Source organism: Notolepis coatsorum, assembly GCF_963971535.1.
Source record: "Notolepis coatsorum genome assembly, chromosome: 5".
NCBI lineage: Eukaryota > Metazoa > Chordata > Actinopteri > Aulopiformes > Paralepididae > Notolepis > Notolepis coatsorum.
This window is the reverse complement of record NC_140169.1, coordinates 132730044-132757961: the sequence shown is the minus strand read 5'-3', so window position 1 is coordinate 132757961 and position 27918 is coordinate 132730044. Positions and strand designations below refer to the sequence as shown.

The 27918-nt window shown below is 40.8% G+C and overlaps 1 protein-coding gene across 1 annotated transcript in view; it reads right to left on the bottom strand.

Annotated features, from left to right (window-relative positions):
• The window catches only part of enpp1 (ectonucleotide pyrophosphatase/phosphodiesterase 1), a 55417-nt gene extending 35580 nt beyond the window's left edge, over window positions 1-19837 (bottom strand). Inside the window, exons 1-4 of the mRNA XM_084314874.1 lie at window positions 19770-19837; window positions 16026-16148; window positions 7457-7582; window positions 2117-2180 (exon numbers count right to left, since the gene is read on the bottom strand). Coding sequence (XP_084171000.1) covers window positions 2117-2180; window positions 7457-7582; window positions 16026-16122 — 287 coding nt within the window. The 5' untranslated portion in view covers window positions 16123-16148; window positions 19770-19837. The remainder of the gene's footprint in view (window positions 1-2116; window positions 2181-7456; window positions 7583-16025; window positions 16149-19769) is intronic.
• Between the last annotated feature and the right edge of the window lie 8081 nt (window positions 19838-27918).

The following is a 27918-nucleotide window of genomic DNA, read 5'->3' as shown; positions in this document are numbered from 1 at the left end:
AGTCAAGTCAAGTCAAGTCAGTTTTATTTATATAGCACATTTCCAGGCAGCGGCAGCTGGCACCAAAGTGCTTCACAAGCAAGTTGATAAAAACAAAATAATGTGATGCAAGGTATAAGATTAAAAACATAGTAAAGCAATGAAAGCAACAAAAACAAAACAATATGGTGCAAGATATAAGATTAAAAACATAATAAAGCAATGAAAGCTATAAAAACTGGTAGGACACAGTAAAACAAAGAGGATAGAAGGGCCAGGGGTCTAGTGGTGATTAAGTAGGGGGGAAGGCCAAGGACAACAGGTAGGTTTTCAAGAGTGATTTAAAAGCCTGCACGGTCTGGGCGGTCCGTACGCTGAGGGGGACTGTCCATCTCTAGGTCTCTGTGTTGACAGGGCACAGTGGTGTAGTACAGTAAGTCTGTCCCTCTCTACAGTAGGTCTCTGTGTTGACAGGGCACAGTGGTGTAGTACAGTAAGTCTGTCCATCTCTACAGTAGGTCTCTGTGTTGACAGGGGCCAGGCACAGTGGTGTAGTACAGTAAGTCTGTGTGCTGCAGAGCACAAAGCAGCCCTTTGACAGGGGAACATGCGATGAAATAACACTGCAAAAAAATGTAAGACACGATTTTTGTCTTGTAATAAGCCTCATTGTGCTTATTTCTAGATATGTCGTGATCTTGTTGGGATACATTTGCTTTCTGCACTGGCAGATTATTTAGCTTGTTTCAAGAATTGCACTTGTTTCAGATTAACGTAAGTGGTTTTAAGACGTTTTCTCTAAACAAGGAAGATTATCTTAAACAATCTCGTCTAAGCAAATTCGTCTGAACTAGATCACAGCAGATCATACATAATGATGAGGCTTAATACAAGATCAAATCGCTCGCCGAGCTCGTCTTTCTTTGGAGCGAAAGGCAAAGCGCCGCCCACACGGACGCGTGAAACGGGGCAGGAAGACAACTGTGGCCCAAATTGGAATTCCCCTTTCTTGAAATAGAGGTGTTTTCTATTCCTTTTTCAGACAAAACCGTTAAAGGTTACACCATCTGTGATTAGTAACAGGAGTTACATTTGATGTGATGATGATACATAATCTTACATAAGTTCCTCTTTAGTTTTAATCAACACGATGTGTGAAACACAGTATTGGAAAACGTTCTACTTTGCCATTAAAGGCAAAGCCACACATGAAAATAAAGGAAAACCTTCAAAACAGCCCAGAGAAACCGCATAAAGAAACGAGAGAAACAGCGACGCTAGTCATTAAGATAATAGTGATGAAATAAAAAACAGACAACATTCAGTATTTCAAAGATCTTAGACCGACAACCCAAAATAGCTTCCAGAGAAGCTTATTTAGTTATTTTCCATAGTCTACTGAGTTACACCCTTACCCTTAGATACACAGAGACACACACACACACACACACACACACACACATGCCCACACACACCTACATCTGACTAATACACAGTACTATTAGCTCCTGTAGGTTTCCATGTACAGTGACCTTTGCACTGTGGGTTTCCACGTAGACAGTGACCAATGTGAGCCATGTGTTTTAGGTTATTCATGATTTTCCTCGCACACATGACTAAAGCTAACATGACTAAATAATAGCCCCTTCCCTCACATTTGTGTCTGAAAATACTAGTTTTTCTCTCTCATTGCAGAATACAGTAACACTTTCGGTAACAGCAGCCTACGCAGAACAATGGCCTCAAATCAAGAAAAAGATGGCTGACACAAATGCATTATATTCAAATAGCCTCCCAGTAGGGGTGGGAATCACCAGAGGCATCACAATACTATTATCACCATACTAGAGTTGCCGTAATAAAAGACAGACACAGTGCATTACCCAGGAGGACAGAGACAGACACAGTACATTACCCAGGAGGACAGAGACAGACACAGTACATTACCCAGGAGGACAGAGACAGACACAGTACATTACCCAGGAGGACAGAGACAGACACAGTGCATTACCCAGGAGGACAGAGACAGACACAGTACATTACCCAGGAGGACAGAGACAGACAGTACATTACCCAGGAGGACAGAGACAGACACAGTACATTACCCAGGAGGACAGAGACAGACACAGTGCATTACCCAGGAGGACATTGTGGTGTTTCAATTTCCTCACACTCCTCTTCCACCCAGGTCTTCTCTCCTACTGGAAAAAGAGCATTACTGTCAGTGATACTATTATAACATACATACAGTATACACACACACACACACACACACACACACACACACACACACACACACACACACACACACACACACACACACACACACACACACACACACACACACACACACACACAAACTTCTGAAATTGGTCCCTGATTTAATTGCCCCTGCTATCTGTCATATTATAAATCAATCCTTTAGTGAATGTTTGTATCCGCAACAGTGGAAAACTGCCAAAGTAATACCACTGCCAAAAAATTTGAAATTGCCATTCTCAGGATCTAATAGTCGTCCCATAAGTTGACTGCCAGTTTTAAGTAAACTGATGGAAAGAATAGTAAGTGAACAGATTAAATGCTACTTTTCTTTTAACACATTGACCACTGATTTTCACAAGGACATTCAACAGCGACTGCTTTAACCCAAATGACGGATGATTGGCTGAAAGAGATAGATAAAAAGAAAATGGTTGGAGCTGTCTTGCTTGATTTTACTGCAGCATTCGACATCATAGATCACAAATTCTTACTTAAAAAACTTGAATGTTACGGTTTCTCCTCATCTGCACTATCTTGGATGCAAACTTATTTAGCAAACCGGAAACAAATAGTTTTTTTTAATGGGAGTTACTCAGGTTAAAACGGTAAGGTGTGGAGTACCCCAAGGAAGTTGCCTTGGGCCTTTGCTCTACACCATATTTACAAATGACATGCCTCTTGTCCTAAATAAGTCATATATTTCTATGTATGTGGATGATTCAACGATTTACACATCAGCCTCAACAGCCAATGAATTAAATACGGTCCTAAAGGCAGAGTTGCAATCAGTGATGGAATGGATAAAGAATAACAAACTAGTTCTAAACATATCAAAGACAAGTAGCATCATTTTCGGTTCAAACCATACTCTAAGAACGAACCCAGTCTTGAAACCTTTGATAAGTGATGTGGTAATTAATCAAGTCCAGGAGACTAAACTCCTAGGGGTAACATTAGACAGTAAATTGTCATGGTCACACCATATAAACAATATAGTAGTGAAAATGGGAAGAGGGATTTCTGTTGTTAAAAGATGTGCTCATTTGTTACCACTAAATTCTATCAAACAGGTAATTCAAGCTCTGGTTTTGTCAAATCTTGACTATTGTCCTGCAGTATGGTCGAATGTAACGACGAATAAACTGAAAAAATTACAAATGGTACAAAACAAAGCAGCACGTATAGCGCTTCGCTGTGAGTACAGAACTAATGTTGCAGCGATGCACAGTTGTTTAACTTGGTTACTTCTCAAACATAAATTACTCTGCTCACTCCTTGTATTCACTAGGAATATTCTTGTTACAAAGATCCCATCAATTTTATATAACAATTTATCTATAAGTCTTGACAGACACAACCATTCCACCAGACATGCTTCTGCACAATGTTTTACACTTCCAAAAGTGAGGTCGAATGCAATGAAGCAAACTGTCATGTTCCGTGGTATGCAGGAATGGAACTCTCTTCCCAGACATGTTAAGCAGGAGAATAGTAAATGTTGTTTCAAAATCGTGGTAAAACAACATTTTCAACCAAAGAAATTGACATTCCCTAATAGATAGTGTGTACGTAAATGAAAATGTATGTGTCTGATAAAGAGATAGGTATATATGGATGAAAAGGCATGTCTCTGATAGGGATATATTATTAAAATATTGTATAATTGGCTGATATGAACATAGATAATGTATGTAAAAGCTAAATAGTATATTATGCTGTATTGTATTATGAATGAATTATGAGTAGGTATCATTGTATTGTATTATGAATTCATAAGGCGTATATATTGTTGTATTGTATTATGAATTTGATTAGGGTTTTTATTGTTGTTTTAATTGTCTGTATGTCATGTAAATGTTGTGAGTGTATAAGTCTGTAACTGTATTTTATGTGTTATGGACCCCAGGAAGAATAGCCCCAGCACTGCTGTGGCTCATGGGGATCCAAATAAACTTATAAACACACACACGCACGCACGCACGCACACACACACACACACACACACACACACACACACACACACACACACACACACACACACACACACACACACACACACACACACACACACACACACACACACACACACACACACACACACACACACACACACACACACACACACACACACACACACACACACACACACACACACACACTAAAATCCACGTACAATTTAAAATAGTCAGATGAACCAAAGTTATTGTGCCAGGTAGTAGCGTGTGTTAGAATTGCTTATACGCTAAGGCAAGCTAGAGGACTTTGTAAGCCAACAGAAAAGGTCATTGTGGTTATTGTGGAAGTAGGAGTCTCACAGCAGTGACTTTGGAGTGACATGAGTGGCATCGGGTAGGCAGTGAAAAGGTCATTGGTCATCCATGCATTCACGGGATGAGCAAGATAAAGAGACTCTTGTGTTTAGGTTGACGTAAAGGTATTCCACCGTTGGGGAGCTTGGGGAGGGCAGTAGATGTAGTAAATGTAAATGAGTAAATGAGGAGAGTAAATGTTTTATTGCAACACTACTATCACCGACATCTAAGAAGGGGGATCCCCCCTTGAACGGCCCTTCTAAGGTTTCTCTCCTCCACATTGCCTGTGGTGCATTTTTTCCTATTGCTAGGTTTTAGTGTGTTTTTCCTTACCTTCACGTGGGGTATGTCTGCCTGGGAGTGTTGCATTCATTTATTAAAAAAATTTTGGACTTCATGGTGTTTTTGTTTTGTTCTTGATTTATTGTGATGTTTCTTCTTGACTTGTTTAAAGAAGACTTGTCCGGCCCATGGGGACATTAACGTGTGTTGTCGGGCCTTACAAATAAATTTGATTTGATTTGATTTAAATCATAGACACACACCGAGGTCTAGCAGAGGGTTTCAAAACATGCACGGAATGACGTTGCTGAATGATATGAGCATTACATTAATATCAGTAAAGACCTTAGCCAAGGATCTCAATGTATGTTCAGTTGCAAATCGCTGCCGTCGGGTGAAAACCTTGTACTGCATCTGAGATTCTTGTGATTTTCATGTTTTACTTGATTTGAAAATGTAGGCTACATGGTTCTCTAAGGGTGCTTTCACATCTGAGCTCTTCGATCTGTTTTAACCAAACTCCTCAGGTCTGCTTGAACACTTGGGTCTGGACTCTGGAGCAAGGAAAGATCCTGAACATTGTACCAGCTGTACAATGAAATGAAGTTGGCATCTAACCAGATTACAAATGTAACAGTAAAGTGCATAACAATATACAGTGTAAAAAGTAATTATATAAAAAATAAATACATATAGAACAAAGCTACTGCGTAAATATGCTAATCTAACAGTGATACAAGTATCACTAACTGCATCACAGTCTGGTATGGCAACTGCACTGCCTCAGACTGGAAAGCGGTGCAGAGGTGGGTGGACTGGAAACCGCCCAATGCATCACCGGTACACCACTCCCTGCAATTGAGACTGTCCAGCACAAACAGTGTCTGAGTGTCTGAGCACACATTATCGTCAAGGACACCTCTCACCCCAATCACAGACTGTTTTCCCTCCTTCCCTCCAGGAGGCGCTATAGGGATTTCCATTCCAGGTCTCAGCTGTCACCTCACTGAACTCTATTGACTGAAGTCGATGAAATGCATTCTCACATGGGTGTTGCTGTCATCCAGGTGGGAGAGGGTGGCATGTAGCGCAGAGGAGAGGCAAATTGGTGTTTGGAGGGTGAAAGGCAACCGGGGCGGAAGTCATTGAGGCTCGTGGCAGAGGAGCGTCTCGGCACCGGCACGATGGAGGTGGTTTTGAAGCACGCTGGGACACTTATTGCTTAATAACAGCGGAGCAGTGCTGCCGTTGCTTCCGCGTTTTCCCTGATTGGCTGCGACACGCCCCGCGGCAGGCGCGGCAGAGCTTGCGGCATTATGTAACCGCCCTAATCCGCCATGATTTTCATTCGGCGCTCAGCTCACCTGGCAACGCAGCGGTCCTGCGGTCCTGCGGTCCGTTGTTGACAAGTTCGAATCCCATCAAATTTTTTTTTTTAACGTGATTTTTTTTTTTAACGTGTATTCTTTCGCCGGTTAAGGTTAGGCATGGTTAAGGTTAAGGTTAAGGTTATGCATTGTTTCGGAGTTGGTTAAGGTTAGAACGGTTAAGTTTGGGCGCTGTTAAGGAGCTGGTTAAGGTTAGAGTTTGTCTTAGAGAATGGCAATATTCTTTCTATGGTTAAGGTTAAGGTTAGGCATGGTTAAGGTTAAGGTTAGGCATTGTTTCGGAGTTGGTTAAGGTTAGAACGGTTAAGTTTAGGCGCTGTTAAGGAGCTTAGAGAATGGCAATAGACAGCCTATTTCCGCACTGCCGCTCTCCCGCGTTGCCGCGGTCACATGGTCAAATTGTCACATTCTTGCACTGCTCCGCTGTTAAAAAGTAACACGCCGCTGGGACAACTCTCTGGGCTAGTGACAGGTTGAAGATGTCAGTTAGGAGCTGAGTCAGCTATCCAGCGCAGTTCCTGAACACACAACCGGGGATGTCATCAGGGCCAGCTGCCTTACGTGCATTAGCTCGTTGGCACACACGTCGCACGAGAGAGTGAGGGGTTGGAGGTTAGCAGGGAGAGCAGCTGTGATGGGCGCCTCCTGGTTGTCCCTGTCAGGCATAAAGGTGATTGAGCTCATCAGGGATATATATCTGTATCCCTGAAACGTTTACCCTCATGCATGATACAAGGTTTTCACCTGACGGACCCTGGAACCGGTAGAACTTTATTTATGAATAAAAAATAAAATAATCGTATGTATCTTAGATACTATGTATGTATATATATTACATGTACTGTATATATACATTCATTCCAATTATTCGCCTGTTTTATTCTCCATCCATCCATCATCCATTGCAACACTATATTATCACGACATGCTGTTGGGGGATCCCCCCTTTGAACAGCCCATCTGCGGTTTCTCTCTTTTTTCCCCTATTGCTAGGTTTTTAGTGAGTCGTTCCTTATCTTATAAAAAATTTAAAAGCAGCCATTTATCTTCATTGGGGAAGGTCTGGGAGTGTCGCATATTTGGATTTTATGGGTTTTTTTTTTGTTTTTGATCTATTGTGATGTTTCTTCAAGACTTGTACAGCCCATGGGGGCTATTCCATGTGATCTCGGGCTACATAAATACATTTGGTTTGATTTGTTTGATCTTATGGTTAGTGGTCGCCCTGGTTACCGTTACACACGCCGAGGTAGTTGGCACAGCAGTCCCCTGCCTGGACACAGTCGTCGGAGCAGGAGCACAGGCTATTGGCCAACCGTTCCTCACCACAGCGGAATTTGGAACAGGTCCACTGCTGACCTGGTGGGAAAAGAGAGCGAGAGAACCATGGAGTTTATGGGGAGGAAGAAAGAAGTGTGACAGAGAAATGAAGACTTTGTATATCTGGAGGCCTGCTCGCCGGATGGGAGATGGGGGGGCACACGCTCAGATCGCGCTGGTGGAGTGTTTTTTGAGGACCAACTCAAATGGAAAATACGGAATCGTAATAATAGAATCAGAATCGTGACGCAGATGAATATAGGGAAGTGAGCAGAAGTGACAGTTGAAACCGTTCACTGATTCAGTCACATGACGAAAGAGCTGAGGCGAGCACAGTCATCACTGGTGTTAGTGGGGATGGGGATGAGGGGGTTGTATCCTCAAAGATTAAAGAAATAAAGAAATAAAAAGATCTTTATTTGTGTCTTGTGATAACGCTTGAACTTTCTCATGACATTAAAACTATCAATTGTTAGCTAGCAGCTAATAACATTTTTGTTTTAGTCTTAGTCGTGTGTCAAATGGTCCTTTTTCGTTTTTATCATATTTAGTCACCTTCATTTATTTTTCATTTTAGTCTTAGTCAGTTTTAGTCTTTTTTGTTTTAGTCTAGATTTAGTCAGGGGAAAAAGCTTTGTTGACAATCATATTTGGTCATCATTTTCGTTGACAAAATTAACACTGCACACAATATACAGAGAGACAATATAACAAGCTTTTGTAACACTAAGGTTAATAGCCATTTAGAATCTAATCTATCAAATTGCTTAGATCATTTTGATGAATCGAGAATCTATTCTAAATTGAAGAAGAAATCCACTCAAATCATTTTAATTCCCCAAAAGACCATTTCATGCCACTGATATAATGATATTATAACATGAGCATCTCACTTTATTTAGTGATTTCAGGACTCTAGATTGCAGTCAAAATGGTCAAATATGCAATCTTCCTTTGAGAAGTGCAGTTCATATTTGACTTAGTAGCACTTGTGCACGTGGGAGTGAAATCGAATGGTTGATTAAAGATGCAGTCATCTAATCTATTTTAAGATTATATTTTGACAAATTACACTGGTATTGCTTATGTGTCTATGAGTTGAGCACGCCAGGCGCGTCCAACTACAGCCTGTAATAGCGGTCCGTGCCTCTCCTCGGTCGAGCAAGCGGTGCGGATCAAGAGCTGAAACAGCTCATTCATTGTGAAGACTGTTGCCTACAGTACATAATCCATTCAAGCAAAGCAAAATAGGGAGAGAGGAGAGAATCACGAGGGAGCGAGACGCAGGAGGGCTGTCGCAATCCCGCGGTGTGTCAAGGCACATGAGCTAACTTCACGTTTCCATACAGTTTACAACTCACAGATGAAATCAGGATTTATTTTCATATCCCGGACTCGAGGCCCCAATGTATACCTTTTCCTGTATTAATCTGAACCGTAGTCTCAATTATGCATAATATACATTTTATTTCTATATAAAAAGCAGTAAATTGCATTGTTTTGACCCCTGGTAAGAGTGTATGTTATTATTTGGCAATTAAAAGGTGAGGTTAGCTTTCAAAAATATCATTTATTCAAATAGAATTTATTTCCAAAATGATAAACAAAATGTGAAACATTAATAACAAAGGGCATTTTGAGTTTCATATACTATTGAAACAAGGATTTTCTTAGCTTTCTAAAGACATCACATCATCTTATAGCAAAAATAAACAAGACATGTCACTGAACTGTGTAAAGAAAAGTGGCCCAGTTTTGTAGCCTTTTTTACTTTACATGCCTATATTAAACATTTAATGTTTTCAGAACTGTGCAAAAAAAAGAAAAAGAAATATCAAGTGTCCCATTTCACTTGTTATATTTCCACATTTTAGTGTTTTTCAGTTCTTTTTTTTCATTCAGTGTGAGAAATCCAGTCTCTGTTGAGCTTTAACAAGTCCATCAAAGTCAGGTTGCATGTCTGAGGTGGAGATGCAAAGCACAGCTGCCAGATGTTCATCAGTGAGAGAGGATCTGTTCCTGGACTTGGTAAACGTCATGACTGAGAATGTCTGTTCACATATGTAGGTGGATCCAAAGAGAACCAACATCTTCTGAGCATGTCTCCTAAGCGTATATTGTGCGTGTGAACGTTGACATGAAAGAAAAAAAGTAAAAGATTTTTTTTTTTTTTTTATTATTATTATCATGTAATCTTTCGCGGGCCGGTCAGAATCACCCGCGGGCCGTACAATGCCCAGGTCTGTACTACAGGGTACTACATGGTACTACAGGGTACTACATTGTACTACATGGTACTACATGGCAATACATGGTACTACTCCCTCAGTCCATCAGAGACTCCCCTACACTCTCCACCTTCAAAGCTTGCCTCAAAACCCACCTGTTCTCCCTTGCCTTCAACCCCCCCCACCCATAACCCCCCCTCCAACCTGATTGATGTATGTCTCCTGTCTTTTTGTGCTATCATGCTGTCCTCCCTGTTCCCCCCATGGTCTCATGTTCCTTTTGTTTTTGTTTCTTTGTTGTTTCTTTGTTTTTGTTTCTTTGTTTTTGTTTCTTTGTTTTTACTTTGCTCCCGACTATTGTCAGCGACTTCGGGTCATTGAGAAGCGCTATATAAATTAAATTAATTATTATTATTATTATTATTTATATGACAATACAGGGTACTACATGGCAATACATAGTACTACAGGGTACTACATGGCAATACAGGGTACTACATGGCACTACATGGTACTACAGGGTACTACATGGCACTACAGCACTACAGGGTACTACAGGGTACTACATGGTAGAAGTAATACCCTAAGTGTGACTGACTAGATGCATCGGGCATATGTCTAAAAATGGACACTATGTCGGTTCACCTGAAGGGGCATATGACCGTTTATGGACCACTTTTTAGCTAACAACAAATCCTGATTTCACTAATCCTATGCAAAAAACACCTATCCCATCCTTTACAATGATTGTTCAACTGCAAAAATGAGTAAATGTTATCAACTCACCATGATTTGTTGAGGAAATAATGGATTTTGAAGAGTAGAAGCAGGTGCAAAAATTTGCATTTTTTTGATGTGGTGAAAAGAAGGAAGTTGCAGATAATATATTGTGTGGGGAAGTGGCCAAAAATGGTTACTTGGCCGGTAAAGGGTTAAAATTTCGGGACTCCTACGACCATAGAATTTTTGTCTAATCACGATCGCGGGTAAACTCGCATGTCTTAATAATAAATATATATATATACAGGTATATAAAAAAGATTTAAATATTTTGTTTAATACATTTTTATTAATTTTTTAATATAAGTGCGGTACCACCGCATCCTGCGGTGATTAGCCACACACACAACTGCGGTGAGAAAATGTCATACCGCGACAGCCCTGATGGAGGGAGAGCAAGCAGCTCTGGCGCGCGTGAGTTTTTACTCCCCAGTCTCATCCCCTTCAGACTCGAGTTGAGTCCGGTGCGTGACCCAAAACACAGAGCCTCTCCTGACTGCTTTTCAACACTTAGATGAAAATTATTTGCTCAATGGAGGAGAATAAAATTATCACTGGCCAGTTGACACACCGGCTCATTCACGTTAATGTTATGTAATGTATATTGTACTATGTATGATTCCATATGATTAGGAATGCGGTATGTATAGTAATATGTTTGATAGAAAGTATATTGTTACTTTCAGATTTTTAATACCACTTAATAATTGCTTGTCTGTAAATGTCTTATCTGTTGTCATGTGTATATGTTATGTGTGGACCCCAGGAAGAGTAGCTGATGTTTTGCATCAGTTAACTTAATAGGGATCCTAATAAAATCATAAAATCATGAATCTCATTCAGCTTAAACCTAAAATGTTCCCAGTCCACAGCTGTGGAATGCAGCTTTGAAACAAAGTCCATTTATTCTGCCAAACTCTCTGGATGGAATCATGCAGTTGTCGCCTCTCTTGAGTGACACACGTAATCTTCACTTCACCTGGTTCATTGTCCGCTGTGTGTGTGTGTGTGTGTGTGTGTGTGTGTGTGTGCGTGTGTATAGGTGTGTATAGGTGTGTGTGTGTGTGTGTGTGTGTGTGTGTGTGTGTGTGTGTGTGTGTGTGTGTGTGTGTGTGTGTGTGTGTGTGTGTGTGTGTGTGTGTGTGTGTGTGTGTGTGTGTGTGTGTGTGTGTGTGTGTGTGTGTGTGTGTGTGTGTGTGTGTGTGTGTGTGTGTGTGTGTGGAAGGCTGAGCCGTTCCTCTGACATAAAGAGAGCGGACAGATTGCAGCGCGACTGGTTACAATTGTGACGTTCTTAAGTAAACTGTAAACAAACACGCATGTGGCAATGGGCAATATCGAGGTCAGCAAAATTATCCCGAGTTCATGTCCATATATCGTACAGTAAGTTTGTAACTGAGGGGTACAATTCCCTGACTGTATTGATAAGTATGGTATTATTAAACCACTACCGCTTGTACTTTAACTTCTGGCCATCCAGTACATGATATAGATATGATGAACACTTTCCCACCTGATGAAACGAAGTCCACACAAATGTATAAATCGAATATTTTATATAGCAAAGGGTATATACAACGTTCACTTAATGACATTTATGATTTGAAATGCACTTGTAAGGCAAATGAGTATTCTTAGGTAAATCAACATTGAATGTCCAATCTCTGGTTACGCAGGGAGCAAGTATACAACCTGGTTCTTTAGGGAACTATAGCAATGGTACTTAAATGATTATAGCTGGATACACTAAAGGGGGGGGTCCCGCTGGTTGTAAGACAGTAGGGGGGGGGGGTTAGGAGAGCCGCTGGCGGTATCCCATCTGGCCGACGATTTCTTGGGAGAATTCAGAGTGCTGAACACGGTGCCCACAGAACCTCGGTCCGCAGATGAATACAGCTGGGCCCTCTGGTGGACGGTAGCTGCCGGTCCACAACGAAGAGACGTGAGGCGACCTCACTCGGGGTAGAGCGCCGTCTCACCTGGACTCCTCTCGGGGGGTAGTTCCAACACTCAGCAGTGTTGGCCGTTATCCATGGCATAATCAAAGCACCCAAAGCACGTAGATAATCCAAGCCGTGGAAGGCTCGCCGTCGTCCGGGTAAAGTAATCCAATGTACAGGTCCACTCGTCCTGGCCCGGAGCTCCTCGGATGCAAGCACCACACGTGGTCTGCCCAGCCTGGTTAAGACTCCAGATAACGTCAGGAACGATGGGGGTACTGCTCACTTTATAACTCTAACCGAACGATGCACCATACATAATAGACTATTATTAACTTAATAGAAATACGTCCCACTCGACGGTATAGTGCCAAACTATGACAATTCAACTATTAATCCACACGATGTCTCAATGCCTATTCTGAGGCCAAGTAGGCCTTACTGCACCACACGTGCGTCGTGGGTGAGGCTTCGCGTCTGTTACTAGGTTGGAGGGTAAAGGACTAATGGACTAAAAGAAAGTTCTACTTTACTTGCGCCATATATATATGCGCTGTGAACAAATAGTACCATTCGTATTTCGCCAGACGTATTCCTACGCGGAACCGGGCTTGTAACGACATGTTCGTCGGCACGATTGAACTTGAACCAAGGGGCTTGGCTGCTGGCGCCAGGTTCTCGTCCAATGGTAGAATGAAACTATTATGGGCTGTTAGTAGACTAAAGGGATATTCAGTGTATATTGTACAAGGAATATACAGGGGATATCAACGATATACAAATACTATTAAATATATATCCATAAATAAATATATATATTCAGTTTAATCTGATCCTTCACAACAAAGTTGATGTACTGTAGGTCTATAGCTGCTGCAGCCTCTAGTCTAGTCCATCGCTTCAGTGAGGAGCCAGAGGCGAACTACTGAAAAAAACTGTAGTTTGCCAAACTACTAGCTACTTCACAGTGAAAAGTAGTTCAACTAACTAACTACTCCCAAAAGACAGTAGCTTGATAAACTAAAGTGAAGTAGTTCATCTACATCCAAACTACATGGCGGAAAATTATCCCAATCTGAGTCTGGAATCTCTCATATTTGACATGCAACAACTGAAGTGATACTGAGTAGTGTGTGTGTGTGTGTGTGTGTGTGTGTGTGTGTGTGTGTGTGTGTGTGTGTGTGTGTGTGTGTGTGTGTGTGTGTGTGTGTGTGTGTGTGTGTGTGTGTGTGTGTGTGTGTGTGTCTGTGTGTGTGTGTGTGTGTGTGTGTGTGTGTGTGTGTGTGTGTGTGTGTGTGTGTGTGTGTGTGTGAGTAAAGTGTGTGCATGTTTGATTTAGTGACTAAGACAGGCAGAACATCACGTGTTCATGTCTGAGGGCGTTTTAAGGAGAGGACTGGAAGCAGTTGTCGAAGTGGAATCAGGAAAATGCAACATTTCTTGTGAATAATGTTTGTAATTAACTATGTAAACTACATGACCCAAAGTAGTTAACTACTGAAAAAGCTACTGAGATTTGAATGTCGTTAAACTACCACCCAACACTGGGAACCAGTAAAGGAGATTGAGTGCTGAGTGGACTTGCAACTGAAGGATACTTTAGCAGGTCAATGTGAGAGGGCCCTTCCTAACTCTCTGTCCAGGCCAGTGGTCTATGTGTGGTTTGGACCACGATCAACTGGACAGCCAGACAGGGAGATATTCAGTCTCAGGTGACAAGTTGCTGTGGTCAGTAATCCTGGGCAAAACACACTCTCACATCAGCCTTATATATATAGCCCTCCACTGGGGGGTGTAGGAACTAATATCAGTACAGTAATCTGTAGCAGTGTTTTAATGCTGGGCCCAAAATAATTGCAATGTTTTTCTTAGTTTTGACGGTATAACCACAATTGACAAATTACAATATAATATAAGATATTATTCATGTTGTTATCTTATGCTATTTCATTCAAAGTGGTCTATTTTCTGTAACCTTTTTTGAATACTGCTGTAAGGAAAGTTAAAAACATACAGTATACGATATGTATATATCGTGGACTACGGTATAGGAAAAATCCATACCTTTGAGTGGATCCATGGCGGTATACCTTCATAATCAAACCCATAAACAAGGTGGCCTATTGGGATGTTGGAGCCTAATGTGAAAAACGATGTGATTTTATATGTCTGCAACTCTGCACTTTATGTGCTCATGTTATGCCTGTCTTTTTTGCTGCTGTGAAGCACTTTGAGTGTATTATTATTATTATTATTATATTATTATATTATTATTATTATTATTATTATTATTATTATTATTATTATTATTATTATTATTATTATTATTATTATTATTATTATTATTATTATTATTATTATATATTATATTATATTCTGTATACCTCCCAGCCCTACGGTGTTACATAAACTCTTTGGATTGGACGAAAAACTACTGAAGGGCCCGTTTTCTGGTCGTTCCCACATGAAAGACTTCCATAAAGCCTTAATGAGCCTGGGCTCCAGGGAGAGAGACCACATGACTCAGTTTGGGTCCCCACATGACAAGACTACTAGTAAAGTAATATAATGTATAATGTAATATAATAGTAATATAATGTTTTAATGAGCCAGGGTCCTAGAGTGAGAGACTACCAGTAAATCTACTCAGTTTGGGTTCCATATGACAAGGGGATACTAGTACGTTTCAATAAACCTGGATCCCAGGGAGACAAACTACCTTTACTCAGTTTGGGTCCCAACGCATCAAAATAGTTATATCGTGTTTTAATCAATGCCCTTCTTCAATTTGAGAAGAACATGTCCAGCTGTGAGGACTGTAGTTGCCTAGTTACTAGGGGTGTAACGGTACACAAAAACCACGGTTCGGTACGCACCTCGGTTTTGAAGTCACGGTTTGTGGCGGGTTTTCGGTACAGTGGGGGAAAGTTCCACTCAGGGGTGATGTAGTGTGCAGTAACTGTTAAGTAGGGCTGTCAACGTATATTCTATATTCAAATGAATAAATCGTTGTAAAAATTATTTAATAAAAAAAAAACGCAAAGTTGCGACAGACATTACAGCGCATGGGGAAACGGCACGGCAGAGAATGCGCGGTGCACCACACCCGGCCATATCCGGGGACAGCTGCCCACGCTGACCACCATCGCTGGCCCCCGAAATGGAAGAGGGGTGTTTTTGGCACGGCGGTTTGCGACAGAGGGGACCCTGACACAGCTGCCCACGTCTAACCAGAAGGATTCCATCATGTTATACACACACATGTTATACAACACTCCAACCAGAGTGAACATTCCAACCCCCGCTCCGTAACAAACACACAACAGAAACCACACCCTTGATTGATTTGATGCATACATAATGTGTAACGACACAGCATTGCTTTCATCTAAAAAACTACTGTTGACATCTCTTTGCCTCTCTCGTGGTGTTTGGTAACCTGACCTCCTCATCTCTGCTGATGTAAATACCCCTGGTGTTTGGTGTCTGAGGCACGCGGGGTGGTGGGGGGGTCAGGAAGGAGAGAACACTTACTGGGTTCCAGGCACACTTCCTGGTAGTCCAGACAACAGGTGCCCTCGGCCTTGCAGGACGGGTCGCATTGGCACAATGCAGTCTTGTCCCTGCTCATCAGACACCTCTTACTACAGCTGGTCACTGTAGTGAGAGAGAGAGAGAGAGGGGGAGGAGAGAGAGAGAGAGAGAGAGAGAGAGAGAGGAAGAGAGAGAGAGAGAGAGAGAAGAGAGAGAGAGAGAGAGAGAGAGAGAGAGAGAGAGAGAGAGAGAGGAGAGAGAGAGAGAGAGAGAGAGAGAGAGAGAGAGAGAGAGAGAGACAATTGTGGGAAGAATTCATTATAGCAGTCACAGTTTTAAAACTGAATCAAACCATAAACAAGTTGGCCTGTTGGGATGTTAGATCCTAATGTGAAAAACTGTGATTTTATATGTCTGCACTTTATGTGCTCATTTTATGCCTGTCTTTTTTCTGTTGTGAAGCACTTTGAGTTGCAGTTTCTGTATGAAAGGTGCTATACAAATAAAGTGTATTATTATTTATTATTATTATTATTATTATTATTATTATTATTATTATTATTATTATTATTATTATTATTATTATTATTATTATTATTATTATATTATTATTATTATTATTATTACCGTGTGTTGAAAGATACCTATATATTTCCACATACAGTAAAGGTGAAGAAGCAAGAATACCAGTGTGCCCGATTATTCTATCCGTGTTGGAGCCAGTTTAGAGGTTTTTAAAACTCAGAATAGCAGAATATATTGAGATAAACTTGATTTACCAAAAAGAAGACTTAAACGTACAGTATGTACATTTCTGCCACTATGAGTCACTCAATCGAAATAATAACAAAAGACGGATTTTGATGACGTTGTGAAGTAGCATGGGATCATGGAAGTTGTTGTCTGCATTGTTCAAATGCACTGCACTTTTGTTAACTTTTTGCTAGATTGAGAATTCAAAAACATCACTCAAATTTCTATATTAATCACAGAGTTGATAAATAGCTCAAACGTGTTAGCAGAGGAAAGCTAATGCTAGTGGAATGAAAAATGATAAAATCATTAGCACCGTACTCCGGGAGGTATAGTTAAATAAAAACACAGATTTGGGTGGTCTAACCTAGTTTGCTAGTTAGGGATTAGTCAAGCTTTCTAACCACATATGGTCCATTTGATAGTTATGGTAGTGTATAGCAAAACTTTTAGTGATTCAATGGTAAATAAAATTGTAGCTAACTACTTCAGCTAAAAGGGAGCTGTCAATCAAGGAGCTGTCCCCTAAAGAGCCAATCACAGTGCGATATTGGAGGCACGGCAGTTTGTCATGCTACAAGGTGGGTTAGGAAGGGGGTAAAGGGGATATGACGTCATTGGGAGAAGACCAAAGGTAACGTTCCGTTCACCTGATTGAAATTAAGGATTTCTTTTTTTTTAACATTGTTGGAAACATTTGGGATAATGTAAGTACACAACTCAACAACATATATAACATTGGTCTAGTTGTTTTTAGACATTTTAATGTGAGAATGTGACATTTTATATCTTTAATTGCTTTGTACACAAGTCAGGCACACATGCTGAAATTGTATAAATGAGAACCATGTAATGTTGCTCATGATGAATCATTCAGACGAGGAATCTTGCTTGTTTTAAGTTTTGTTTTTAAACCTAATTATCTGTGGATGGTATGTTGGAGTGTTGTGTATCAAAGTAAGTAGAGGTTGAGTACTTTCAGGAAATTTACCACGCTCATACTCCCAAAGAGATTTGGATTGATTTCACACAGCAAATACAGTTGGCCTATCCAGAACATGTTGACGGTTGAGGCATTACCATACAAATTCACCAGTGCTTGTTTGTTTGTGCGAGGTGCTAAACCAAAGTTTTACATATTTCTTTTATGTTTTGCATATATTTGCATATATATATATATATATATATATATATATATATATATATATATACTTGTTTTGTAAGGTTTTAAATTAATAAGGAATAACATTAATTTTGAGTAGTGGAAAAGGGGTAGGATTAAATAAGTGTATACTTCTTCCTACTCCTTTTCGAACATGTAAATTAAAAATTCTCTAAAATGTTTTTATTTCATTGCTAGAGATTAATGATTTGTTTTTGTTTTATTTTGTTTGTATTTATTTAAATAAAGATTTCAAATCAAAATCAAATCAAATCAAAGTTCAAAGTTGAATATCCACCCAAAAGGTGGAGGCAGCACACACACCTCTTCAGGACGCGTCTATGCCTTCTACAACGCTGTTCGGTTTCCGGGTTCCTCTGATTGGCCACTAAGGCTAAGCCCACGTGACCCTACGCTAGCACGCCCCCCTTATCGCCGCCAGTTATCGCTTACACCCGCGCGTGCGCATGAGCCGCGACTTTACACTCTCGCGCTGTGAAGCGCCAGCGGGGCGATGCAGTGGTTTCTCCCCGGCTTCCGTGCGCCGCGCTGCCGCCGGCTTGACTCGGTCCAGCTCCAGCAGCAGCGACCGTCTTCCGTTGTAGAAGCCCCTTCAATGACAGAGCTCTCATATTTGCGAATGCATAAACTATATCTTAAATTATGGCTATGTGTCTAATATGGCCGTCGCTTATCAATTACTTGTTTTGTTTACATCAGGGTGAACGCGGTTGTATTCGCAAATATGAGAGCCAGCAATACGCAGCTCCAGTTAACCTAATTTATACCGTAATGAATCATTAAAAAAATATACCGTTAACTGGAATATGTTGTTTCTTTACACATATGTTGGATTATGTAATTGGTTTGTCATGACAAACCAATAAAAAATCGCTACTTTACATCAGGGTGAACGCTGTTACGCTGCCACCACCCACTTCAATGACAGAGCTCTCATATTTGCGAATGCATAAACTATATCTTAAATTAATTAATATGGCCGTCGCTTATCAATTGCGAATGCAACAGCGTTCACCCTGATGTAAACAAAACAAGTCATTGATAAGCGACGGCCATATTAGACACATAATTTAAGATATAGTTTATGCATTCGCAAATATGAGAGCTCTGTCATTGAAGGGCTTCTACAACGGAAGACGGCCGCTGCTGCTGGAGCTGGACCGAGTCAAGCCGGCGGCAGCGCGGCGCACGGAAGCCGGGGAGAAACCACCGCATCGCCCCGCTGGCGCTTCACAGCGCAAGAGTGTAAAGTCGCGGCTCATGCGCGGGCGTAAGCGATAACTGGCGGCGATAAGGGGGCCGTGCTAGCGTAGGGTCACGTGGGCTTAGTGGCCAATCAGAGGAACCCGGAAACCGAACAGCGTTGTAGAAGGCATAGACGCCTTCAGGACACTGTTGTTGACACAATTTTGCCGATTCCTTCTGAACAGGTCAACTGACACGCTAGCGTTTAGGGCTACACACAGAGAACGTAGTTCTTCATAATTAATTGAGTTTCAATTTCAATTGCGATTTTGGTTTCCCACGATCAAGAAAACAAGATAATCGAGATATATATTATATATATATATATATATTATTTTGAAACATGTTTGGTAACTTGCAGAAGATGACAGAAAGGCAGCCTTTGGTCGAGAAGAAAGGTCAAACAAATTCAGTCGTCATTATACGATGTTCTCAAATCAACGAGTAGTTGTGTTTAATAATCGTGATTTTAATATCAATGACAATAATTGTGATTATGATTTTTTGCCATAATCAAGCAGCCCTAGTTCTTTGTCTGAAGGTCGTTTATAGTTAAATCATACCTTTCACGTCACAACGCTGCTTCAGAAAAAGCACGACGGCGAGGATGACAACCAACAGACACAGCAACAGCACCTACAGACGAGAGGGGACAGGAGTCAGGATGGTGACAAAACGTACAGACGAGAGGGGACAGGAGTCAGGATGGTGACAAAACGTACAGACGAGAGGGGACAGGAGTCAGGATGGTGACAAAACGTACAGACGAGAGGGGACAGGAGTCAGTACAGTCCCATCATACTCCCATATTCAATAACAATGCACTCTTAATGGAAAAACGTCCTATAAGATTCCCTATATGGGAAGAGCAAGGCATACACTCATTAGAGGGGATATTTTTAATAACCAGGGTTTTTGTAGTTATGGAGAAATATGCACAAAGTTTAACCTCACCGAGTCCACATGGCTTTTTTACATACAGCTACGCCTATGTTTGAGGTCAAATGTATAGATGTAGCAGTACTGACTATCTGTATGTCATGTATGTCATATATGTCCTGATGAATTGAAAATGGGGGACCCTGATGTAAACAAGACGAAAGCCTTTCTCTGGTCTGCATCCCCTTAACAATTGTGTGTATTGAGCTGTACTGTATTGTACCCATTCTGCAATCTGTTAATAAAGTTTTCAATCAATCAATCAATCAATCTCACGGTGTTCCATTAGACATACCAGTTGAACACCACAGATACCACAAATTCTTCTATGAAAGAGATACATTGAGAGGTTTTGTATCAGGTTTTTATTATCAATTACTAACGTCCTCGTATGAAACCCTCCAACTAGACTCTGTCTGGAGGAGGGATATACCAGACCTGGAAAGTGACTTTGATTGGCAAGAAGCATGGGCAAATGTCCGTCTTACATCAAGGAACCCGGACCATCAACAAATCAATCTTAACTATATTCACAGGACATACTTGACTCCTGTAAGACTGAACAGAATGGGCCTTAAACAAGACTCAAAATGCTCCCAATGTACAAATGGAGACGAAGGGACATTTATGCACATGTATTGGGACTGCCCACCAGTTAAGGCATTCTGGAAAGATGTGACCCATCAATTATCAAAACTCGTATCTTGGAATATACCAGTACACCCCTCTGTATTACTATTGAATGATGTTTTTGAGTTTGCAGTAAATCCACAGCTAAAAAGATTGGTTTTATCGGGTATCACAGTAGCTAAAAAACTGATCGCATCACGCTGGTTTCAACCGGAAAAAATGTGCAGGAAGGTTTGGTCTCTTACATATCTCGATGTGATTTATCAAGAAATATCTACAGCAAGAATTCTGGGTCTCAACGAATCCAAAATGTCAATGTGGTTAGAAGTGGTGGAGAGAATAAAAGCTAGCTTATAATGGTAGTGTCTGGTTAGAGTGAGGGATAATGGAGGTACTATCCAAGGAGGGGTCCGGGAGGGGGGGGGTTCGAGCTGGAGCATATGTGTGTAGGGTTTTAGAAAATAGGTATTAGGGGTATATCCTGTATAAGGCATTTGTATAATTGGTAATTTCGTTGGATATACACTATATACGTTTAAATATTATTATAGACTTTTTTTTGTTTTCTGTTCTGTACTTGCATGTCATTTTAGCCACCTTGTCTGTTAGTTTCATTATGATTATGTGTTGAGTACTGACTTTTAATAATTTTTGTTTTGCAATAATAAAAAAAAAAAATTATGTCTTCATACTGTACACTGCATTCCAGGCCTCGCCATGCATTACATGGAGCCATGGTTCCAGTCTGTGCCTGACACGGCACAGACCTCAACCATCTGACAGTTAATGTATACGGTCTATGATATATGTACCAGCAAAGTGGTTATAACTAAGCTTCTATTTTATGAGAATATTTTGAAGACACCATGTACAGGGTGGATGTTCTATGCAGGCGTCCCCATATAGACCAGACAGTTTGATTTGATTTTATTTGATTTTATTAGGGATCCCCATTAGCTGGTGCGATAGCAACCAGCTAGTCTTCCTGGGGTCCACACACAAAAAAACACAAAAACAATCACCATTGCAAAAAAACAAAATTATTAAAAGTCAGTACACACAATGCATAATGAACCTACTGTAACAATTAATATAGCTAAAATTACATTAGTGTAAAACAAAAACAAAAAAACACTTTACAGTGTTAAAAACAATTTAAAAACAATTTAAGATTCTTTTTAAAAGTGAATCTACTGTAAATGCAGCAGAGGTTCCGAGGCAGGCCATTCCACAGAGTTAATGCTCTAAAAATAAAAGATCTCCCCAGAGCGCTGGTTCTAGGACCTGGCAATTCAAGCTGCCCACTACTGGAACCTCTAGTGTAATGCTTGTGCACAGTATTACTAAAAACAATCTGATTATGTATAAAAACAGGAGTCTTACTGCTCATGACCAACTTGAACAGCACAAGTATATTAAAAGACAATCTATTTTCAACGTTAAGCCAAGAGAGGCGGGCATGCATACGGCTCACATTAGACCTTAGTGAGCAGCCCAGTACCAACCGTGCTGCCCTGTTCTGGACCACCTGGAGCTTCCTGAGGTCACCACTGGCAGCAGATGACCACATCGCAGAGCAATAGTCAAGATGACATAAAACTAAACTTTGCACTATCTGACATAAAAGGGGACAACAAAAGAAGCACATTTCCTGGAAATACCAATTGCTCTTCCCATTTTTAAAACAATATAATTAATATGCTGAGACCAAGACAGAGTGCAATCCAGCATCACTCCAAGGAGTTTAGTACTTTCAACTTGTTGAACTGCTGAATTACACAAGTTTAAATGAAGCTTTGGATTTGTAGATAACCTGTGCCTTGTTCCCAGCACAATACATTAGTCTTGGAGATATTAAGGACAAGTCTATTACATACTACCCAGTCATGCACAACTTTAAGTTCTCTACTCAAAACTTCATTAAGTACATTGCATGATGGTGCCGCGTAATACAATGTTGAATCATCTGCATAAAGAACTGTTGTAGCACATTTGGTAGCCCAAGATAGGTCATTCGTAAATACAGAGAAGAGCAAAGGTCCTAGGCAACTTCCTTGCGACCCGCCACACTCTAGACCTCTGCTACTGGACAGGCTGCCATTTAGATACACCTTCTGTGATCTAGAGGACAAATAACTTAGTATCCACTTTAAAGCAGAAGAGTTAAAACCATAACATTTAAGTTTATCAACCAGTAGAGAATGGTCCAGCACATCAAATGCAGCACTAAAATCTAACAGCACAGCTCCCACCAACATAGAGTTATCTATAGCTTTAAGCCAGTCATCAGTCATCTGTATCAAGGCAGTAGAAGTAGAGTGACCAGCTCTATAGGCATGTTGAGAATCTGTTGCAAGCTTGTTTGAAACAAAATACTCTTGAATTTGTGAATGCACCAACTTTTCCATGATTTTGATCAAGACAGGTAAAATACTTATAGGTCTAGAATTTCCCTCATTAAAAGCAGATTTGGTATCCTTAGGTAAAGGAAAAACCTTAGCCTCCTTCCACATCTTTGGAAATAGACCCACATCCAAACATCTATTCATAATATGACATATAGGAGATGCTATAATACCAGCAGTCATTCTCAGCACTTTACTATCCAGGTTATCTAGGCCTGCTAACTTACTATCAGGAAGAGAGCGGAGTAACCGCTCCACCTCACTGACTTCAGCCTGATGAAATTCAAATTCACACATTTTGTCTTTCATTATAATATACTTAATACAGTCATTTGTTTTCAGGTTGTTTGACATATTCATAGCATGCCTTAGTTTAGATACTTTACCCACATAATATTCATTAAAATGATTTGCAATCTCACCTGGTTTCGTGAGAACAAATCCATTTGATTCCACTAAGGGTGTGCACACAGTTGTCTTTCGACCCATCATTTACATCATCGTGTAAACCTGACATATGTACCAAGCAGAGTGCTCTACCGAGTTGTACTTATCTAAATATCACGTACACATAACATGACGTACTATCACAATTTTAATGTTTGAATATGCATTTAGTAATATGACCTTTCTTTGTCTGTGAAAGACAAACTCTTTACTCTCTTACTCTCTTCTCACCACATTTCTCTCTTTAATACTTCTGTACCACTTTGTATAATTTTGATTCTACTAACTAAATGGATCCATTATATATATTGTAATAAACTATCGTATTGAACTACGAAGGTAAACATTATGCTAATAGCAGTAGCCATACCATACCTGGTAAACAGAGAAAAATTTGAGACCCAGGGCAGAGAACTAGAAGGAGAATGATCAATACAGTTTTGTTCTATTCTGTATTGAGATAGTTACATTACACCCCTATTTTCTTGGTGTTGTACACATCAAATTAGGCCTGCCACGATAACACATTTTGCTGGGCGATTAATTGCCCCCGAAAATATCGCGATAAGCGATATTATTGCGACCGGTTAGAGAATTTTTTTTTGGAGAAATTTATTTCCCAAAACTTTTATTTTGAAGCCCACCGTTCCGTCTTTTCCGGTGTTTTAGACTTTTATTTTGAAGCCCACCGACCGGACCGGAAGTATTGTTGCGATTATCAGGTACTTTGGGTACCAGAAAAGTCACGTGAAACACTGCAGACCACTGATTGGTCAGAATAGAGACGCGTCTCTAGGATTTCATAATCATTATGTTTGCAGCAGGCACAAGTGCAATAAACAAAGGATACAGTCACTGTGTATTCTGCCTCATTTATTGATTAAACAAAACCGACATCAACACAATTTGCCACCGAGCGGAGAGTTTAGTCTCGCAAAAAGATCGCTGACTTGTTAAGGCTTGTTGTTAGGTTAGGTGCTAATGTTGTGCTAGCGTTTTAGCATGGCTATCGTACATAGCGTGATCAATATAACTCGCTATTGATTGTTTGTATGAGTAACGTTAATGCTAGTAGAATAGACACAACGTGAGGTAATCACCATCCATTTTAAACCGGTTATTACCTAATGCTAACGTTAGCAAATAGACGCGACTGGTAACGTTACAGCTAACGTTAACGCTTGTAGAATAGACACAATGAGAGGTAACGTTAGCGTTAGCAGAATAGACACAACGAGGGTCTCGTTAATGTTGTTATTGATTGATTGATTGAAAACTGTGTTTACTCTGTTTGTATGAGTAAGCTCCTGTGCTGTGCTCTGTAGTAAAGCCAGCGGCCCGCCTCCCAACACGGACAGTGACTGACAAGGGGCACTGGGTCCGCCTCATTAAAACAAACGCGCAAATAGCAATTAATCGCGCCCGTCAAAATCATTGCATTCATTTTAATTATCGCGGCAATTAATCGATTTATTGCTTATCGCGGCAGGCCTACATCAAATTATCTAATTTCTACTTAAAATCTGAGTCCTCGGAAACAGTTGGTATGCATATTCTGTGTTTTAAGTCAATTGTAGCATGGAACTTGATCCAACGTTCAACCTTTTTATAAGGAAATATTGAAAAAAATAAATGAGACCCCCAAATAAAATAATAACTTCCGTCTCCTACTTTGCTCCCTGGACTTGGAATAATCTGCAGAGTGAACTACATCTGACTAATCTAGTCCCTTTGGGAAAATATAATGTTAAAAGGTCCATGTAACTGAGAATTACACCTGCTTTAATTGAGCTGGATTCAGTCTTGTCGTGTGATTGATACATGTATTCCCTGTGAGTTGTGTTTATATACATTTAGTGTTTTGCCTGTCTGTGTTTTTTTCTTTTTTTTTAACTGTAACTGGTGAACTGTCTTGGCCAGGTCTCCCTCAGAAAAGAGATTTCAATGGCAAGGACTTCCTGTTTAAATAAAGATTCATAAACCAGGGTTTTCCATAAAAAAAAAAAAAAAGGAGTCAGGATGGTGACAAAACGTACAGACGAGAGGGGACAGGAGTCAGGATGGTGACAAAACGTACAGACGAGAGGGGACAGGAGTCAGGATGGTGACAAAACGTACAGACGAGAGGGGACAGGAGTCAGGATGGTGACAAAACGTACAGACGAGAGGGGACAGGAGTCAGGATGTGTGAGGTTTGGTCCGCTCCCCACCCACATGCTCCGTTCCTTTAAGGTACTTTGTTGATTAATTGCATTCCCCGCCACACGCTCCGTTCCTGTAAGGTGCCGTGTTGATTGGTGCTTTCCCCGCCACACGCTTCTGGAGCAAGTATCAATTTCATCCCGCAGCTGTCACAGCTTGTAATCAGCGCCCTGTGGCTTTATATACTCTGATCCCCCCACTATCGATGTTGGATCGTTCTGAATTACTCCTGCATTTGCCTGCCTTCCCCGTCGCTGTTTCCTGTCTTTTGCTCTCCAGGGCCCTCATGCATCAACGTGTTCTACGCACAGATCTGTGCGTAACCCGTGCGTACGATCATTTCTAAGCAAAGAGTGGGATTCATCAATTTGAACTTGAACTTGACTTCGTGCGTACATCTACGCACAGGTCAGACCTGGCGTACCTCGCGCCCAGTGGTAGAATATATTATTACAACAAGGAAATGAGCTTCTGTGCATAATAACACTGGATGTTCTGTATGAACCGTATAGTTCATTATAGTTCATTGTAAGATAGCAACAGTATTGTAATTATGGTCAAAACCCTATAAATAGCATTTGGAATAATAGATCTTTCTCTCAGAATGAATGCAGCATGGTTTATATAGCGTTATCGGAATATACGGGGTGTAGGCTACTGACTGACTGCGCTCCGCGTAGCTTGATTGATTGATTGATTGAAAAGTTTATTAACAGATTGCAGAATGGGTACAGTACAGTACAGCTCAGTACATACAATTGTTAATTGGGGATGCAGACCAACTTTCGTCCTGTTTACATCAGGGTCCCCCATTTTCAATTCATCATAAATCATAAAGCTCAACTCGTTATTATTTTGCGCACAGACCGCCGAAACACGGGAACGTTTTGATTATATTTAAGAGGCTTTATGTTAAACGAAACAAGTGGAATTTCGAAGCTGTAAGCAGAATAAGTCATATGAATATAGTGTTCTTCCCCCTTTTTACTGTACAAGAAAGAATAGAAAACGCATTGCAATGACACCATGCAGATAGTGGACAGACTATATGATGGGATTCAAGTTCGCGTTTTTGTTGCTCATAGTCATAGGCATGCTGTCAGAGTATGATATCTTAATCAAACATTCTAGAACATTTGTCGTCACAGATCATGTCCTAATGGAACATAGGCTATGGCATGGATCGTGATATTGTGTGGACTGTTATTATTACTGTACGGCGGTACCACCCATTGTGACAGCAGCCTTGAGTCCCGCACACAAACATGATGGAATTCAAGTTCATGTATTGAAAGGCAGGATACATCATACATGCAGTGAGATTCATTGTTCTTGTATATGCTCTCGTATTATATTGTTTATGTAGGCTACCCAATACTGACATCAAAATAGATTGTAGTATGCCTCTAGAAATCATATGCAGCAGGTAGAAAATTGACGGGAGATCCATCGCGATTTGGAATAGAATTGAGGAGAACTTTAATCCGTGGGTATTAATCAAACAACAAGGGAAAAGGCAGTCATATTCCAGCCCGGTCTTTATTAGCCGACAACAAAATAGATGCCTCTAAAAATCATATAGCCAATCGAACACAACTAATAAAGGCATTCATATTACAGCACGGTTATAATGACACACAACCAACGCCAAACAGTGGTCAACGAACGGTCTTTATTAGTATTTTGAGCTGTCCAGGCAGAATTGCAGCAATGGTCTTAGGGAGCCGTTGATATCTGACATCACCGTTTACAAGTCCGCCTTTTATTTATCCCATAAATCATAATACGCGATAGTGTCTTCTTGGTTCGACAGCAGTGAATTCTCCGTGGAGTTTCTCGGAGTCCCGCTCGCGTTTTCCTTAATGCCAAGCAAGCAGTGCAAAAATGCTTCCGCATTCGTCACCGCACGCTAGTGCGGTAAAGCGCCCTTCTTTTCAGACAAATGCTACCGTGCGTGCACCGGCGGCGGCGTGCTCGCTCAGGTGCGTGCGTGCGCCGGCGTGCTCGCGCGAGGTGCCCGCGCATGCGCATGAGATCCCGCCTTGGTTCGACACGAGCGGAGCTCAATATATATAAGTCACCGCCCCTT